General features: G+C 44.0%; 1 protein-coding gene across 1 annotated transcript in view; it reads right to left on the bottom strand.

Annotated features, from left to right (window-relative positions):
* The window catches only part of ADAMTS17 (ADAM metallopeptidase with thrombospondin type 1 motif 17), a 153,187-nt gene that overhangs the window by 80,431 nt on the left and 52,620 nt on the right, over positions 1-20,136 (bottom strand). The window contains exon 8 of the mRNA XM_054272652.1: positions 15,530-15,635. Within this exon, the coding sequence (XP_054128627.1) occupies positions 15,530-15,635 (106 nt within the window). The remainder of the gene's footprint in view (positions 1-15,529; positions 15,636-20,136) is intronic.

The raw sequence follows: 20,136 nt of genomic DNA, 5'->3' as shown, positions 1-20,136 counted from the left end.
TCACGTGGAATTAGAAGCAGGTAATCAGTCTCTTGAAATATTCTGCCTTTGGAAGTTCTATTCTTACATGAACTGATCTTGAACAAAGAGTTGATAAGAAAAGCTCTTAGATTAGAAGTAGCAATGTCAAAATGACACTGCAATGCCCTGCAAACCCAGTGCCCTGTGTGCTCCCTGAGACATAAACATCCATTTTATCAGAAGCCACAAACAGATGCTGCCTGTTACCCTTTACAAAGCCAGCAGAGCCATCATGGATGAGCAGGACTCAGTTTCCCTTTGTGCTGTTACCACCACAGTCACTGCTCCATTCCAACCCACGGAAAACTTCAGCCTTTCAGTTCATCACATTCTCCTCCTGAAGACAATGAGATTCCACAAAGGCAAGCAAGGACAGCTCATTCTGTCAGCTCTTCAACTCCTTCCATTCAATGTTTACTCAGAGTAGGCACCCTGGGATTCTGGTTTCACACTCCAGCTTCTTTCCTAATATAAATAATGCATTGCTTACCAGTCAAAGACACCATGGCCTCTCTGGAGGAGTCCTGCAGCACATTTACTGTGGCTCATCATGTGTGAGGCCAGACACCAGCTGACTGACCAGTGTGAGCCCTGACTGTTAACAGAATCACAGCAAGGCAAATCTGATCAGGAGTCACAGGGAGGCAGCTACAACAGATCTCTTTGATGCAGTGTTTTTGGAGAGCAAGGCTTTAAAGTAGCACTGCTATGAATAAAAAATAGCATGCAGTCTCTGGGAGCTCTGGCCTCCCTGAAGCCTGTGCAGCAATCAGAACTGGGTCAGGATGCCAGAATTACACTCTGGGCCTGAGCTGGCCAATTTCTTGTGTAATTCTCTTAAGCAAAACTCAATTATCAGCCCTGTGTTTTCCCACAGCAATGCTGAACCAATGCACTTGCTTTGTTTGTTTGGGTCATTTGTGGAGTTTCTCCTCTAGACAGTTAATGTAACTAAACTGCTCTGTTTACCCTTGGTGTGTTTTCCAGTGTTTCCTGTTTTTCTTCACAAGCCTGAGCCAAAGTGCACCAAAGCCTGTGGAAAGCCTCCTACTGCATCCAATGCACTGCTGCACCTCAATGTTCTTGAGGTCATGGACACAAATCTTCACCAGAGCCACTACGACCCTCAATAGAAAACCCAAATTTGAGTTAGAGGATAATGCCAAGGGCTGGGAGAAACTGATTTAGGAGATGCTTGAAAAATCTGTTCAACAGCTGCAGCTCTGGCTGGTAAGAGACCACTGGACAAATCCCCAGGACTGTTATCATCACTCTCCCTTAGCAGGGAGAGACGTGAAGCTGGGACAAGAGGGAAGTTTGATAGAAAATACCAGCAGCAGCAGCACTTTCCTTCAGAAAAAGGTAGCAACTGAAAAAAAGAAATATGAAGAAAGGAAGCCTGAAAAAAAGACACACAGATATGGAAACACCACCTCCCTCACCTCCCTCTGAAAATCAAACCATTCCATTTGCCTGCAAATAACTCAGCGTGAGTCAAACACTGGATCACTTTAGAAACTCATGGCTATCAAGGCTACCCAAGGTGTCCTGGCTGTCACCCCAGCTGTTTATTAAACATGCATGACAAACAATTGATTGCTCTCCACACAACTGCACTTACCTCAGTTCTCCAAAGGGCAGGGAGGATGTCCAGCTGCCAAGAAGGAAATGAGGACAGCAGGCTGTCTCTCACTCCCACAGACAGAAATCCAAAGGAGCCTTTCCAAAGAACCAACTCACAAAGAGCTGTAACTGTGTAAGTTCAGCAACACATTAAATAGGAAGAGCTCTTTGGGGCCAGCCCTGCAGAGCAACATGGCCTCAGAGAATTGAGCAAAGAGCCCATGACAGCTGTATCCCAAATAGAGGGGGGACAGGAGAAGGCAGAGATATCTCATGCTCTGAGTGAAAAGTTCAGTGAGACCAGTAAGGTTTTACATTTTTGGCTGATACTTGATTGCTGGGCAGCATGTTTTCTCTATCTGTAACGTGCCTTACCCTGCAGATGTTCTCCTAAAGGCTTTGTTTCTGCAAGGGAACATTGCTATGGGCTAGGCAGTACCAGCCTTGGATGTCACCACTGACCTTCTCAGAAGAGAATATGAGAGAAGTCATTCCCTGTGACCCAGCTTGCCATGACTCACCCACAAATAATCCAGCATTAAATGCAGAGCCAGGACTAAGCACAAGATTTCTTTCTAAAGCCCACTGGAGAACAATAAATGCAAAAGGAGGGGAGACTGAACAACATCCTCGCAGAGTGGGAGAGGGAAGGGAGAAGGGGAGCTGTAATTTACCTGCCCTGGCATGTCAGAGTGGGCAGGATGACAGTGCCCCACAGCTATTTAGACATGCACAAATGCCATCTGTTTTTCCATATGAAGGACAAAATTCCTCCCCTTCCCACCTCAGGTGGGAATCAGGTCTCAGTGAAGGTTTGAAAAGGGAATCTCTGCAGTGCATCCAATGTCAAGCACAAAGGAAGATGCTGACATGGAAGGAGGTTACACAGGGTGTGGGCTGGCAGCTGAGAACATTAAACATGGCCATTAAACTCAAATCTAAGCAGAGGGTGCACGCCAACAGCTCTTAGCAGCTCTGCCTTGGGCTGGGTTTGAACCAGGAGTGGGAGACAGCACCCCACATCATCCAGCCTGTGAGCTGTCCACTCCCAAACTGAGTTCAATGTTAGGAATTTTTATTAACATTTGAAATTGAAGCTGCATCACTGGAAAGATGCCTACTTCGGAACTGGTTCAACATGTTGAACATTTCAATATAAAATGCTGATCGTCTTGCAAGTTATGAGGTATCCATCCAGTTGAGAATAAAGGCTTAAAAGAGGAAGGAAGCAGGGGTGCTCATTTGAGCTGGAATTGTAATAGGAGCTGCAGGGCAAAGTGAGGACAGTAACTTTGAGAGGGTGACCCAGGAAGAGGATGCCTCTAAGAGAAGCAGAAATGGCCAGAGATGTCAGAGGGGGCCAAGGGAGGCTTGGACAAACTAACAAATCCTGTGAAAATGCTGAGGTGAGCTGAGCTCTCACTGAGGGAGGCGGCAAGGAAACATCTTGTAAAACCAGCGGCCACTGAGGCCATTGGCTTAATGGGAAGCGGGTTTTTTCACCCTCTCCTTTTGAAACATGTAAACACTGTTTCTTAAATATGCTTTGACTATTCCAGAAACTGTCAGGAACACTTTGGGGAGCAGTGATGAAGAGAGGGAGATGATCCTACTTAAAGCATTTGAAGTAACTGAGGCTGGTCATTGTGTACACAGTGTTATCTAGAACAGGGGTGTTCAGGATGGGTGCTGTACTTTTGGGGCTTTTTTAATCAGGAAAGTCAACATTTAAAGGGAGCCATGACTACTGGACTCTTGTTTTCATAACCAAGTTTATGTCACTCTCCAATAATGAAGTAACCAGATATTTTATATGGTTATCTACTCATCAAGCAGCCAAGAAGTCAACAACAGCGAGTGAGAACACACGAACGCCTATGGTGAATAACAGTGTGGAAAGCTGTGGTTTATTCAGCTGCATGACAGATCCAGCCCTTCATGATATGGTTTTCATTTAAAAAGAATTAGCTCTTTTGCCTTGGAATCTGGAAGGCAGCAAAGTACAAGCTTGTGCTGCAAGGGACAGAGAGCACATGAGAGTGACATGGCAGGGACAGAAAACACATGAGACAGACATGGCAGGGATAGAGAGCACATGAGAGTGACAGGGCAGGGACAGAAAACACATGAGACAGACATGGCAGGGACAGAAAATACATGAGAGTGACATGGCAGGGACAGAAAGCACACGAGTGACATAGCAGGCACACCCACTGTGGCCTTGCACTCAAAAGCTCACTGGTATAAACACCAGACCTTTACATGGTTTGATTGAAGCCTGACCAAGGCCATGAAGAACAGGGTGAATTACCTTAGGATCCTGTTCCCATCAACATCCCAAGCTCACATTGACTCCTTTCTCCAGCAGACATTTGCTCATGGGATTCTCTCTGAGCAGCCCTTGCTGTTTCACAGTGGCTGTCTCACAGCAGGACAGGCACTGCCTGATGCACTCCAGCACCTTTGGTGAGATGAAGGAATCCAGCTGCAAAGCAACTGAACATCCACCATTCCAAAGGCCTCCCTCCTTTCTAGGATGTGGCCACTGCATATCAACCTTTTCCTGAAAAAAGCCTCACAGTTTCTTCTAAGAGCTGGCAGGTTCTGAGGGAACAGGGGCAGAAAAAGGAGTGCTCCACCAAATACAAAGTCCTACAAAATGCTAAACTTGATCAATATATGTAAAAATAAATTTGGCAGAAACTCAGCACTGCAGAGGTAGCATTACCTTGGGAAAACACCTTTCTGCCTTCTGATGTCAATACTCCCTCCTTTCACAGATCCATTTAGCATCTACATGAATCTTTCCTCCTTCCTTAAAATACTATCCCATCTCCATGCAGGCATCCTACCACATGCTGAGAATTTCTACACCCTCACACATTCTTTCATACCTGCCAACAACACACAGCAGATTTCTGACACAACAGCACCAGTAGGAGTCAAGGGTTGCTATAACTCCGTCAGTCAATCCCTGTTGAGGAGCTGAATATAAATATATCCAAAAGCACTCACTGTACAACATGGATCAGTGACTCTCTGTGGGAATCACTTGTCTCACACTGGCTGTTTGTCATGATCACAGCTGAGCTGTGACCCTAAAGTAAGAACAAATTTATCTGAGGATGCCTCCACAAAAATGTTTGCACTAAGCTGTTTCCTTGCCCTCCAAGTGATTAAATCCACTTCTTGGACATAAAAAATTCTTTCTTTCTCACTTGCTTCGATCTGGTTTCAGAACACAGAGAAGTGTTGCAGAAGGAGCACAAAGACTATGAATGAACCAGTGGTGGGCAGAGAAGGACTGCTCACTGCACAGAGGCTGCTGTGCTCCATCTGTAGCTCCTTGTTTTTGGAAAGCACCCCGGGGCACAGCAGAAGGAACAAGCTGAAGGGTAACAAGCTGTTTGCTTTCAGCACTGCCTGAAGTGGGTGAGAACGAGTCCTCCCGAAAATGTGACATGCATTTCCTCAGAAGATGAAAAGGGAAAATAAATTGTAGGGTGGAAAAAAGACCAAACCCTGGGATAGCTGGGTGGGATTTCCCACCCACGAGGGAAGAGAGACAAAAGCTCAGTGAGCACTGACAGCCCTGTCACTCAGAGTGTCAGAAACCCCAGGGGAGGTTCTGTGTGCAATCACTTCTCCAAAACTCCTGTGAAACCACTGAAAGCCTCCAGTCAACTGCAGCAAATGACCGAGTGCCAAACCTGAATGCAGAGCTGCAACACAAGACACCCTTCAAAGAGAAGCAAGGAGAGGGCAGAGATGGTGTGGAATATTTGCCAAATACGTGCAACACGAGTAGCCCAGATGTCCCACGCTCTGCCCCATCAGGAAGCCACCCCCAGGCAGGGCTGGGGAAGTGGGACAGCCTGGGGAATGCACCGGAGGAGTCAGGAATGCTGGCTGCCTGCCCCACACTGGGAGATGGATTCTCCATCCCAGGAGGTGGGAAGGAGGAGATGGCCAACATCAAAAGGCAACAAGGTGTGAAGTAAATGCAATATATAAATTCTACCAGCATCAGTGTTTTGCAGTCCCCAGACAGGGCAGTGGCTATGTGTTTGATGGCTCTCAGAGCAGCAAAAGTCCTTTTCTCAGAAATATTTTTCATCCTATCTCTTGGTCCACAATGTCAATCACTGTGGGCTTGCAGATTCAGTGCAAGAAGAAATCCATCCTTATGTGACCCTCTTGCACTGATCCACCAACACAACAGGTGACTGCAGTGGACAGTAACAAACCTCTGGGCTCTTTTGCTTCCAAAAATGAGGAAAAACCCACCAGAACTTTTTTTTAGGAAAAAAGCTACACAAGAAACAAACAATCCAATTCTAAAATTTTGTTTCCAATAGTGGCACTCCCATACACCAGCTCCCTAATCTCCTGGGATTTTTCATAATGGTTCAGCTGGCAACATAATTTATAATAGCAGAAGCACCTGGCCTTGGCAGTTTGTAAATGATTGCAGAAGTTCAGCAAGTTATCTCAGTTTCACTCCTTTTATCAGCAGGGAGAGACTCGATATCCAACAGGAATGTTGCAAATTATGGCTTGGTATCAAAGCAATTTGGCAATGAGATGTTCAGACCAATACTGCAGTGAAATTCTTTGGGTAGTGGGTGTGCCTGGCTGCCTACAAACCTTAGTCAATCAAGTCAAGTTTGCTTCCATATTGTCTAAGGAAACAACATGAGGAAAGTAAAAAGTGACTTGAAAAGACACTCTTGCTTTGAGTAACTTTGGCTTGAACATGTTAATGTGAAGACAACTTACAGAGAAAGAAAAAAGTCTGTTATTTTTATGAGAAGATACTGTTTTAGAGGGTCCCTAGCTGATAAGAGGTGCAGGGTGTGTGTCATTTAACTGGTGACAGCTTTCTGCAAATGGGTATGAGCTTTTCTCACGTTGTTCTGTTCATTGTGCTCAGAGGGGCTCCTGCAATCACACATTTGGCAAACCTGGTGAAGCTACTTCAACACACACCATAAACAGCTCAGAAGGAGTGCAGGTATGGAAGGTGGTACCTAACATTTAAAAAGAAAATATGAATACATTTTCCTAAGCAAAAATGTTGGCTTTTTCTTTGACTGGAGAAAGCCCACAGGATCATATCTGAATTAGTACTGGAAATGTGTCAATAACAGTGAAATAATGGAGAAAGAGATAAAATAAATAAATACACAGTGGAGGTGATACTTTAAATGAAGTGATGCTTGTGCACACAGGCAGGAAAGCTGAGGGCAAAGTTGTTATTATAATGCTCCTGTGGGAAAATCCAGATTGCAGCATTTCTTTAAAGCTACTAAGTGCAGACAATCTGCACTTTTATCAAAATTTGACCATTTCTGACCATGGTGACTCATGATGGGTAGTAGGGAAGAGTTCTGTGTTCTTGGACTAAATCTACCCCACGTTACACAGCAAGCAGCTTTACTTGAGATAAAGGAGGAACCAGACAGGAAAGAATTTACCCATTGAAAAGTGCTGCTGGTTGTGTTTTCAGGAGGAAGAAAGGAAGCTGTGTTTTTCCTGTGAAGGAAAGACACTTTCCCTAAGTACAGAAACTACCTGGACCGAGCAGCACAAACTGTTTCTAGGGAGCATTTCTTTATCCTGCAGCCCAGTTTTACTGTGCAATTAAAATGAATATTTAAAAGCCAGATTAGAAATCTGACACTTCATTAGCTGTCTCCAGAGTGATGCTGGCAAACAGCAGGGCGGGAGGAAAGGAGCCCAGCAGGGAGCAGGAAGAGCCAGGCAGGATTTGGACTGTCACTGACAGGTGAGAAACAGCTACCACACGGTGGACATGAGAAACTTCTGAGAGGTCAAACTGTCCCAAATGTGGGTAAGATGTGGTGTAGAAGATGAGTGTCCCAATGGGCTTTGGAGCACAGAAAGAAGGTACAGTGAAAAATACTCATTTTTAAGGCCCCGAGCTAATTACAGCCCAGCAGGAGGGAAACTTTTCAAGCAACTGAGAGCTAATCATTATGATCAGATTCCTCTGGCTTTGATTTGCTTTACCTAAGGAAAAACAAAAGCAGAAAACTGTGGGCTATTCTCCTCTTTTTTATGGAAACTGGGGTTCAAATGAAGATGTAGACAACAAACTCCCTGCTGGGCTGGATCCAGCAATGGAAACAGGCCTGGCATGTGATGTAGGGAGGATTTTGCAAATGGAAAGGGATCACTGAGAACAAAGCAGGCCTGTTTACTTCATTTCTGCAGTAAACTCTTTTTTGCTGAATTTTATTTCCCAACACAACTGTTGGCCAAGAGGCAGCCAACCCTGTTCCACCCCAGCACAGCCTTCCACTGACGTAACAGCTAAAGGGAACCACATTTTTAGAGGCAACAACATTTCCACTGGCATTGCTGCTGCTGCTGACTTACTACCAAAGGCTTTTCCAAGTGACAGGCTGGGATTTATCACCTTCCCCAGCTCGGGAAGTCATTTTCACCTGGAACCTGTTGAACTCAGCAGGCCAGGCAGACAGCACGGGTTACAGGCTATTGGAACCCAACAGCTAGTGGAAAAGTAAATATTTCATCTAGATCACTGCCCTTGTATAAAAACAAATTATTATTTGGTAAATGGCACTTACAAACCTAATATTTCCTGTGCTGGTGTGCAGTGGGAGGCTGCACAATGGGGACTTGTGCTGTCCCCATGTTTTGGGTCACTGGGTGCACCAGGCTGCTGCCAGCAAAGCCAGCGGAGTATGAAACCAGAACCCTCGTGGCAGGAAGCAGATGCAAGGTTTGCCAAATCATTACGGCCCAGCTACTTAACACAGGCCTGGCTTACTCAGCAGAGTAAGCCTTCAAAAGAAAGGCAGAGCTGGCAAAGCTACAAAGCTATTGATTAAACAAAAATTGTGTTTCTAAATGGCTGTCGTTCGCCTGTTTGCTGCAGTTTTATTATGTTAAGTAAAGCTCTGCAAGATGCTCAAAAACAAAGAAATTAGAGGGACTGCAAGGGAATGTTGCTTCCCTAGGGATTACACAGAGATCTTCCACAAAACAGCAAGAAACCCTTGCCCAGAACTAATGTTTGCCACAAGAGTGCAGAAAGCAACGGGACGTGGAGATTCCCACGCCCAGTTCCAATGTTATTACATTCCAGTACTGTAAATAAACTATCAAATTTGGATGGTACAAAGGTGAAACAGATAATCATGATAGAGGGAAGGTGCCCTGCCACTGTGCCTGGATTAGTAAGTTAAGTAAATGCACCTGGAAATATCTTGCAACTTTACATGAAACTAAAAAAACACCCAAACTGAGGTCTATCCAGAGCACAATACTACCAAACCTCTCCATTTCTCCTCCCCAGTATTCCTTTTTCTCTGTGTGATTTTTGTACTTAAATTTTTTTAAAATTTTTCTCTGTGTGATCCCAGACCAAGCAGCACAAACTGTTTCTAGCGAGCATTTCTTTATCCTGCAGCCCAGTTTTACTGTGCAATTAAAATGAATATTTAATGAAATTTTGCCATTGCAAAAACAACCTGCACAGACAAGGTCAATACCACAGGGATCTGCTGTTTCTGGGACTTGCTCAGGTGCCCTGTACTGCCTTACAGTGGGCCAACACACTTTCTGTTCAGTGCTGCTCCACCACTGCCTCCTCCCCAGGTCAAATCATCCACACTGACAGAAGTTTCCACTGATTGATTGTTTTTAAAATATGTTTAAACCTGTCTTTGATCTCTGCTTCCTTTTAGGACATGGTTTTCAGAAAGTTATTATCAAGTTACTAAGGTACATCATAATAATTTGTTTTATTTAAAACAGACCCCTCAGTGTGTTACCAGAAGTGGAAGAAGCATCTCCTGAAATGTTAGGGTATACCGGGTATACCTATTCTTTCTGTGAACCAGAAGCTGTTATTAAATAACTGCTTTGCTTTGTACACCACTCTGGTGTACAACACATCTGATGAAATAGGCAGTGTTCCATTATGTCCTTTGGAGTTGTACAGAGAAGGGCAACTTAACTGTGAAAATGTGCTTGCAATTATCTGTGGAAGAAGAATGAAACCTGGGAGGAGGGGAGCTCGAAAAGGGAGCCTGGGAACGGGGAGAGAGAGACATTCCTCAACAGATTTACAACACAAATGGTAGAAAATAAAATTAGCAACTCCAGGGTGGGTACAGACTGCTGCCAGCATTTCTGGCCAGCCCCAGGGTATGTCTACACAGCAGCCAGACCCTCCCAGTACTCCTGAGACTGCAGGATACTGGAACAGCCACATCCTCCTGGGAGATTTCAAGAGGGGATTCTGGCCCCAGGAGAACAGAGCTGGGGCAGGCACTGCCTGAAAGCAACTCCCCAGCTACTCAGGAAGTTCTGGTGCAGCAGAGTCAGTAATACCTGAGCTTGCAAGAATAAAGTCTGCATTGTCTTTTTTGTCTCTGGCTCCAGTGCTCCTTGGGATCCCACCGACCCTGATTTTCCACCACTCCAAATGCAGAGATGTGGGTTCTGACACACAGCATGGTCAGAAGGGCCACACAGGCTTTATGAAGGCACCAAGGGAAGCACAGCTCCCCAACACAGGATCTGCACCCAAACTGCCAGCAGTGCCACTGCAGAGGTTTGTCCAGGCACTGGACAGATCCTGGCAGCCACAGGCTGCAGCCCTGAGCACAACTGGGTGCTACCCTACAGACACACAGCACGGGCAGCTCTTTGCAAAAGCTCTCTCATAGTAAAATAATAATTCACAGGAGTGAATAAGATGCCTGTGGGCATGTGTTTAAGTAAAGGCTTTAACTACATGCTGAAATCCTACCCTGTGAAGAGAAGTTTGACCTCATTTGCAGTACAGAGGGAGCAGAGTTATAACTGAAGTTGTCTGGATAACCCTGAAACTGAGACTTTGGTGCTTCTGCATGTTTGATTCTACAATTTAAGTAACATTGGTTTTCATGCCTTTTGGGAGGTATGAAATAACTGGGGACACATCAGTGTACTTCTGCAACAGCAACAAAGAAAAATGTCCCACAGAAATTCAGGTCAGGCAGAACCTGCTTGATAAATGTAGGACTAACTCAGAGAAACACAGAAAAGAAAAAGAAGCCCAGGTGAGAGACTTTTTTAAAAGACAGGGTTAATGTTTAAAATCAGCTAGGACAGAAACTACACTCAGCTGCCTCCACTGGTAGAACCCTGAGCTCAAGGGTTAGACTGGGCTGAGCTGCTCTCAAAAACACAGAGGGTTGTTGGCATTTTTTCTTTCAAAACAGCTTCTCAGCTCCCACATCCTGCACCTAAATGTTATAACCCCAGGATAAAAAGAGAGAATTTTTAGCAGAGGTCCCTCCATTTCTCCATGGCTTCCAGAAGCACTGCCTTTGCCCCAGCACCATGATTTGGCTGTCTGGCTCCAATGCTGCTGGTGCTGCTCTGACTGGAATGGCAGGACAGGCTGATCCAGAAGGAGGTTTCTATCAGCACAGTGTGCACTCTGCAGCATCACCTGTCTGCACAGATCTTTCACATTTACTGGGGTGGTCCTCAGCTTCCACATGAAACTTCTCATTTTTAAAATGCATTATGACCAATTTTTTATAAATTGTGGGGCAGGGGAGAAGGAGGGCAATTTCCTGTTGGTTCTCAGGCATCCTGACTAGCTGCACCACAGGGACTGGCTTTGCTGGAGTAAATTGTTACAGGGCATCACTGTGCACCTCTGGGATGTGCTCTGACACACTCCTCAGCACACAGTGTTTTCATATTCTGGCACATCTGCATCAATCTCTGCTGGGTGCAGAGCTACACTGACCAGAGAGGCCAATGTTATTCACAAGTCCATCAGCACAAATACAGCCCACAGAGGCAACAGCCAGAGTGCTTCTCCCTCACCTGCAACACCACGATGCTTGAGACACCACAAAGGCAGCAAAGAATTACGCACTCTGAAGTAATTTTACTCAAGCTACAGCTATCAATACTAACATCTAAAGCAAATAAGCACACTGGAGAGAAACCTGCTGGTTCCAAACCCTTCTCTTTGTCTGATTCCAAGCCCTGAGCTGTTTGGTTTGTGCATTATGGGCTTTTACCTTTGGACTGGTTTTTGTCCTCATCTGTTTCAGCTTCAAGTTTGAACTGTGTGGTTTCAGGCTGTTGGCAGGAGGCAGCTCCTTGCTTATTGTCAGTTGATTTTAATCCCCTTTCCTAAGGGCATCTGCCCCAGCGTGGCTCCCAGCCACACCACTTCAGGCCATCCTCTCCCCATCCAGGCAGTGCCAGGTTCCTCTGGCTCATCAATGGGAATCTTCCCTCCTCACCCAAGCCTGCCCCCATCCCACAACAGGAAAGCTGAGGCTGTTGAAAGAAACAGCAATGGCAACAAAGCTGGCATTGTTGTCCTGAAAACCCCCTGGCTGCACGGATACACGCATGAATCCCAGCTTTTGTTTCCAAAAACTTAGGCAAAGAGTGAAGTAGGAGGGGGAGAACTGGCACTATTTTCCTCCAAGCTGGTTGTTCAGGGTGGTCTTTGGGGTGTGAATCTCAGACCAGGCTCACGCTGGTGCAGTTCATGGACGTGGAGGGGCAGGAGGCACCAGTCAGGACCCTTGTGACACAAGCAGGGCACTTTTAGGCTTTTACTGATGGACTTGCCCTGCAATTCTGAGGAAAGATGGGAGTAAGAAATGCTCAGTGTTCATATTATGTTTATAATATGAAGACCTCAGACTGGTACATTTTAAGATTTCAGTGACCACTGTGATCTCTGGGTCAGGTGTAGGTCAGGACCCCACCCAGCAAACCCTGGATAAAATCCAACAAACACTGGTTAAACTCAAGTGTGCTGTTTTAGAAGACATCACTGCTGACCCAGCTGACTGAAGGAACAAGGCTTGCTGGGGGTCCTGTCTTGTGTGGGAAGAAGTTTATGATTTGCAGGCTCAATACACATTCACTGGGCTCCCTGCCTGTCACCTTTGTGTAACAGCAAGACTCTTCTCCTGGATCCTTTGCAGCAAAAATTGTATCTAAATACAGATGGATGTTCCATTTGTGTCCATGGACCAAAACTACCAGTACAGACTTGGAGATTTAAATACAAAAGTCACATCCCTCACCCCACCATCAAGCAACAACTCCACAGGTCAAACCTAAATATGAACTTCCATCCTTCAACTTCCATAGGACCTACTTCATCCTAATGGACCTATTTAATGGTGTCTCCATGTTTTCACAGTGCAGCTGTCCGGAATAGTGTTTTTTGCAGTCAGTCCAAATGACATTAGTGGCAGATTAGGAATCTGACACATCAATTAGTAATCCATTCACTTTTTCCAAAGTCCACATCAGAAACTATCTGTGAATGCCAAATTGGGCTTGTGATCTCCACAGACATTTGTTAGTCTTGAGGAAAGAATAATAAATCTCAGCTTTTCTACACTCATAAGGAAATCAGACTTCAATAAAGCTCAAAATTATGGCTCTCCAAAATTTATATTTTTGCCAATATGGATGTAAGTTTTGATTGGATTTTATTTTAAATTAAGAAACTTACACCTAGTTTTCCTTGGTTTTCATTTTCAAAGCTCATGTCTGCTTCTTTGTGTTCATGTCTGCAATAGGTTTCCTTACATTTCATTCAAAAACTAAAGTCTGCAAAGAATTCTTCTATTTGCACAAGATGTGGTGAAACAGGACTGCTCAGAGCATCCTATTGCAGGTCAACACCAGAAGAATAAGGCCTGACACCTTGTAAGGTTAATGAAAGGATTGCTGTTGGCCTGCAGAAGACACCAGACAACTGGTCAGAGGTTGAAATGAGCAGCCAGGCCCCTGGTGGGTGACAGCACAGAGGGATGATTTTGTTGTTCAGGTTGGGGGGGTGACAGACATGGCATTTCCCCCCTCTGTTTTGATTTGGGGGTTGATTAGGCTGCTGGTGGCAAGGCAGGGGGGGCAGAAGGGTTTGCCCCAATGTGTGACAGAGAATTGCAGCTCCTTGTGGAGTGAGATAACCTGGAACATGTCCCCAAACACCTGTGGCAGCAAAATCCTCCCAACAGCTTCTACAACCTTCAGGTGGAGCCCTCCTGGCTCCTGTGCCCTCCCAGAGCCACATTACCCCCAAGCCTTGGGTCCCCAAACTGGCCCTTGCAGCCCCCACTCCCCTCCAGTACTCCTGAAATAGTTCTCCAAGATGAAGGCAAAGAAAGAAAACCAGCAGAGGAAAGACATTGTGGTCTTACCACCAAAACTGCCCTCAGAAAAGAAAATGGAGCTGGCAATTTTCTGCACAGATGGAGAGCTGTATCTGAAAGCATTACATCCCCTATTTATGATGGGGATTTTTTTGCAAGGCATTATTAGAAGGAAGCTTGTCAGCTCTGCTGAGAAACTTGGCAAACACCAGGGCAGACCAGTCTCACTCTTTCACACAGCTGGATTTTCTGCAGCTCAAGTATTTTTCCCTCTTGCTCTTGGCCCATCCAAAGATGAGTGCTGAATTTCCCTTAGCATTACCCACAGGTTAATTTGTTATTAAGTTTAGGCTCAGTTTAACATCTTGGCATGCAATCTAAATAAAACCAAAACCAAATGTCCTTCATTTCTGCTGAAACCACCCTCGGTTTGGCTCAGCTGCCTTTGGTGTCACTGGAGGGTGAACAGGAGATTCATTTTTGGTAGGTAACCTAAATATCCTCCATGCAACTTTGAAATACATTGCCATAAAGTAATTATTTGTCATGGAATGAGATTGGCCAGAACCTGAACACGCTCCATTGGCTCTGAGTTAGCTGTGAAATTCTTCTTATTGCAGGAAAGGAAGATACACCAGACACATGAGCTGCAGGAAGGGTGCAGAAAAACCTCAGGCACAACTTCTCACTGCAGGAACAAAGCTGGGATTTCCCACCTTACACCCAGAGAGGCTGAAGGAAAGAGTGCTTGAAAACCCCCCCAGGCACAGTCCTGCTCCCTGTATAACTTTGTTCCTGGCCTAATTCTGTACCTTCCACAGCCCAACTGTGACACTGCAACCAGAGTGATGTCAATGGGAAGGGGAAAAAGCTCATCAGTGTTGTGAGTAAGTGCAGTGACACTGGGCCTGGAGAGCAGGGAATGTGGAGCTGACCTTTGGTTAACTCATTCTCTGCACTAAGAGCATGCAGCTGACTCTTCCAGTCAATTCTGTTTTCTTCTGCCCATGGCATATTTATAGGCAGCTTTAAAGAGTCTCCAAAGTCACCTGCAGAAAGTACCCAGTAATCTCATTCTTCAAATTGCTGCCTGACTAGGACTTGTCACGTTCTTTCCTGCTTTTTCCAGTGTGTTCAAAGTGTCTTACTTAGGTGTGATTGAGCTGATAAATCAAGTTATAGGAATTCTTTCTGTTGATCAAATAATTCTGCTTAAGGGCATTTCCAAAATACTGATGTTTACCATTTCAGTCAAAGCAGATCACTTCACATGCAGACATGAAACCATTACCAAACTATTTAACTATTAAAGTCCTTGACACAGACACCTGAACTTCAGAGAAAACGTAGCAAGTTCAAAGATTTGGAAGCTCATGTTGATTTTGTGGACCTACTCTACACAGTAAAGGAAATCAGAATTTGTCTCTATTACTGTCAATCATTTAAGAGATTGAGGCCTCTTTGTGCTTCCCAGAATCAGAACAGAGAGCTGAAAACAGAGGAAGAAAGCTAGAAAGATTTCTGTGTACTAAAATGGGTATTTACATAATCCTCCTGAAAATTAGGTTATGTATCAATGTGCTACATTTATGAAACCATAACAAACACACCAGTCTAGTAATTGTATTTGTCTGGCTTTAAATAAAAGTACCCTGCAGTGGTAAAAGAAAAGAAGGAAACAGAAGACAAGTTCTTACTTGTGCCCAAGTTCATGTGCAATTGTGAATGCCAGATTGAGACCGTTGTCTTCAGCAAGAACACATTTTCTCTTGGCACTGCAGACGCCTCCTAGGTAAGCAATTCCTGCAAACGAAACACAGAAAATGTTCCCATCAGAACCAGTGAAACAGCTCATTCATTTAAACCATACAGCAGTAACAAGCAAAGTGACCAAAAATGCAACCAGAATGAAAAACATTAGAGCAGTTTCCATACAAGATCATCTGAGTAGTTTCTTCCTCACCCTAGTGAAGAATCAGTCCAGAGTTTTGTCAGACAGGAAATAAGTAAAACACACTCACCTCCACTGCTTTTGTTGGAAAATATATTTAACTGTCTCAAAGATAATTTCACTGACCCAAAAATTCATCTAAACTTGTCTACTAATACCCTCTACTACAGCATTAGAAGATGCAGTGAAGGAGCCTGAACAAGCATTTAAATGGAGTTCTGATTTTCAGAATGAAGTCAGGCAGCAGGAATAAAACAATAAAGCAGAGACTCTGAAAAGATCTTACATTTTCCCTTCTTTCCATGCTCAAAAGCAAGCGAGAGTGTCAGAGCCAGGAGAGCTGGCAAAGGCTGCTGGTGAGTCACAAAGCCAATGTAGGTGGCACAAGTCTCCTATTACTGAGTGGAATTTAGGATTTGATCCATGCACAGTATTCTCCTGTTTGTGTGGGCACCACGAATGGTTTGAGGCTGAGGCCAAAAAGGAATTCAAAAGTTATGGCATGGAACCTCTGCTATGGAAAAACAATAGTCCTCATGTGCCCTTCCTGCAGCCAGAGTGGGCCCTGCTGCAAGTGCCACTGCACCTGGGAATGCTGTGCTGGCACCTCAGGGTGCCCCAGTGCATATATCTGCTTTTATTTGTATTTAACAGCACTCAAGGAATCTATTTCCTCACTGCAGTGCTGGTTCCATGGAGGGGTGCCTGGATGGAGCTGCCTTTAAGGAGCAGACCATGACCATGCAATGGAGCCAGGATCTCCCTTTTTTTCTTTTCCTTTTTTTCTTTTCTTCTCAGAGCTGACAAAGCTGTGTTTATCAGGGTGCAAATGTAAAACTTTAGACCTGGAAGAATTCCAGCTCTGTTTTTATGAGGTTTGACAACAACAAGGATGTGGATATTAGTTGCCAGGAGTGTTCTGGACGGAATGAAGGGATGGCCAACAGCCTTTTACTTCAGCACTTGCAGAGAAGAGTGAAGGCAGAAATCAGGCACTAACACTTGCTTACTCAAAAAATGCTGACTGTGAAAGGGCAGATTCATACCACAAACAAAAAAATGAGATCAAGATTTAACCTTTTAAATCAAGGGCCTAAAAGGCTGGATTTCAGCACTCTTCTTGGACTGACTCGATTCTTACATGCAGAATAGTCCAAAGGACATCAAGGAATTGCTCAGGAAGGAACAGACTTCTTTGGGAAAGATTTTTGAGATCGCAAGCTCAGTCCACACACCTGGTAGCCCAATGAATGTGCCCCTTTTTGGCTAAAGGGAAGCCAAAACCAGTATTTGAATCAGCTGAAAGACACCTTTACTGAATAGGGAGAGATATTTTGGTTCCCTTTCAGCAGTTTTAGGCAGAAATGACAGAGCAGGACTTTTACCAAAAGTGTTTTATTTCTTCTACTAAACCTGATTATTCCACCTTTATCTTCCACTCACCTGTGCCAATATCTCTCAGTTGTGTCTGACACATGAGGTTTTAACTGAGAAGCAACAATTGCATTTCAGCTCAATCAGGCAAGTCAGTTTTGCTTGAAATTATTCATGCTAAATTCCTTCTGAGAGATTTTATAAAATGAGGCTGGGTCTGTGTTTGCCATCATGGAGATAGAAGGGGGCAACATTCCTATTTTTGAGAGGTGTGGTGTAGCAGAACAGTCTAGAATTCTGCCAATATATTTAAATATGTTAAACACCAATTAAAATGTCAAATAAATTATGCCAAATAGTAATTCTTCTGAAGTCTTTGTTTAGTGGCTCTAATCCCCACTGAACCTGGCAATGCATATCCACATTATTATTTTGGCTTTTGCTCTGTGCTAAAACCCTCATTATTCAAAGGTGGAAAAGTAATGATTAAGTACTTGTACATCCACCAGTGGTCAAAGAAGTAGTGACTGTGGCTCAGTTACAGACTCTTAGTCATCTATTTTTATAAGCTATTTTCAGTGCTTAATGTGAATCCTGTGTGGCCATTTTATAATATCTGCAATGATCAATTAAAAAAATGTAGCTATTTAAAATTAGTTTATTATTACAGAAATGGACTGGGCAGAGAAACTCATAATCCTGGAAGAGCAGAAACCTTTGGAGTACATGGAATGAACTCAGTAAGAAGTCCAGCTCATGAACTGCTGAGTTCTTATTAATAAGAGTCATTCTGGAACAACAAGCCAGTTATAACAAATTGGTATCACATTTTAAGCCTGAAAAAGCTTGCTTTAAAAACGTTTTTGAAATCTATTTTTTCTATCAAACTATTTCCTAAGACTATAATTTTCCTTTGGACCAATATATTTGAGCATGAATTCCTCTCATCAGAATATCAACAGCAAATAAATTATTGATCTGCAAACATACTCCAGATCTTTAGTAAATCTAGCTGAACCATTAACATAAATGCAACTTTTTTGTAAGCCAGTCCAATTATCCACATAACTGATATGCAGAGAAAAACACACCTTTAACCAACAACAATAGTAGCACAATGCCTTGGTAGCTGCATTAACATGATTTATGTCTTCATTGGGATGAATGGAAACTGTTGTTTGCCTCTTAAATTTCCAGATTTTTATCTGAGCCTTTCAAGTCTGCAGAACTGGAATAAAAACTTCACAAATTCTGACATGTTTGTGAAAATCCTGGCATGCCATGGTTCTACCAGGCTGGGAATAATATAAGAGGAAATGCTTTTATTTGGTAATTTTGCTTCTGGCCCTGTCTGTGAGACAGGTGTGTGCGTGTGAAAACAAAAAAGAAGGAAGGAAGCTGAACTGGGATTTTTGTCTTTTATTTTTTAAGAAAGCCCCACACTTCTCATGTGCCTCTGCAAATATACAGATAGTGACTTTCTTTGGGGGAAAATGTCCTTATCTTTCAGATATGCTCCCAGCAATTACCACAAATCTATTTTTAATATATAAAAGAGGTCAAGCAGGAGCATCAGTGGAAGAGGGAAAGGAAAGCCAATTACTATTTTTACTATCACCAAGCACGAGGGTTTTTTCCTTTCTCTCCTGAGAAATTACATAATTACAGCCCATAACTTCTGTGCTTGGGCTTGGACACACAGAGCTATCTGCACTTCCACAGCAAAGCCTGGGACACAGGCAACTGTGTAAACTCACATTTATCCAAAAACTTGTCATACATAAACAGTTTGCAGCTGTTGGCCTTGCTGCCAGCTCTGAGCCCTGCACCAGCAGTATCTCCAAGGGGAATGATCCCATCTCTCCCCAGCCCAGCGAGGCATGAGGACATTACACACTTGCATGGCCAAAGCTGGGAGAAGACAAGTCCTGGTGTGTGGGTTCCCATTTTGTCCTACTCCAAACACCTGGGGCTCCCTCCTGACGGCTCTGGAGTATTCACTCAGCAAGTGGTTTGTCCAGGTACTCCAGCTTTCAACTCTCTAATGTCTTGTTTTCATTGCACTCCTAATACTTTAATCTCTTCTTTTGCCAAACACCTCTGGATACAGAACTTTTACTTGATTAAAACTTGGCTGGCTCTCCTCCTGCTCAATGTATTTGCTGTTGGGAAGGGAGCCAAACTCCCAGTCCTGAAGTCTGCTTGGCACAGACAGAGACTCCCTGCACATCCACATGCTCACAGCAAAGCTCCCATTCCCCATCATTACTAGTTTGGTGTGGAGCTGATGTTTTTCTCATCCTCCCATGATTTTCAATTTGTGCAGCTCACACATTGCCATCAATTACATTCCTGTAGCCTCTCTTAACATCCTACAGGAGTAAAATCAGGAAACCCTGCAGTGATTCATGCTCTGCCTTTCCACTCAATGGCAATGATATGTTTGACAGAGATGCCCTGCCTGTATTTGCACATCAAGTCAGTCACCAAGGGAATCTTTCAGTGCTTGTGATACTTAAAATGAAAAATACTTCTCCCTCTCTATAAAGCCTACATAGAAAAGGTTCCAAAATTTAAGAAACATTAAAGAAGAAACCCACTAAACTGCCTCCAAGATAGGTACTAACACTGTTCTACAGCTGAATAAACACAGGTCTCGAGAGCCAGCAGTATCCAGGTGAAAAAGAACTGTATCCATGGAAGGGCCCTCTCCAGCACATACAACACAGACAGGCTGAGGCTGTCACCACTGAGCCTGCAGGCCAAGTCTGGTTTATAGGGATCATCCAGAGGAGTGAACAGGGTGAGCTGTTCCTTCATTTATGAGAATGTCCTAATTCAAAGCTGGACATGCAATCTTAGCGGCACAGATTAATTTTGCTTAATGATGGATAGTCCTCCAAGATGCCAATTTCTGTTAATCTTGCAGTAACAACATGGTTTCCATTAGAGTTTAATATTCATGTATGGAAACTGTTT

The sequence above is a fragment of the Melozone crissalis genome, unplaced genomic scaffold (assembly GCF_028551555.1).
Source record: "Melozone crissalis strain CALT ecotype California unplaced genomic scaffold, PUWL_Pcris_2 ptg000014l_1, whole genome shotgun sequence".
Lineage (NCBI taxonomy): Eukaryota > Metazoa > Chordata > Aves > Passeriformes > Passerellidae > Melozone > Melozone crissalis.
The sequence above is the reverse complement of the archived record's forward strand: the minus strand, read 5'-3'. Positions and strand labels throughout refer to the sequence as shown.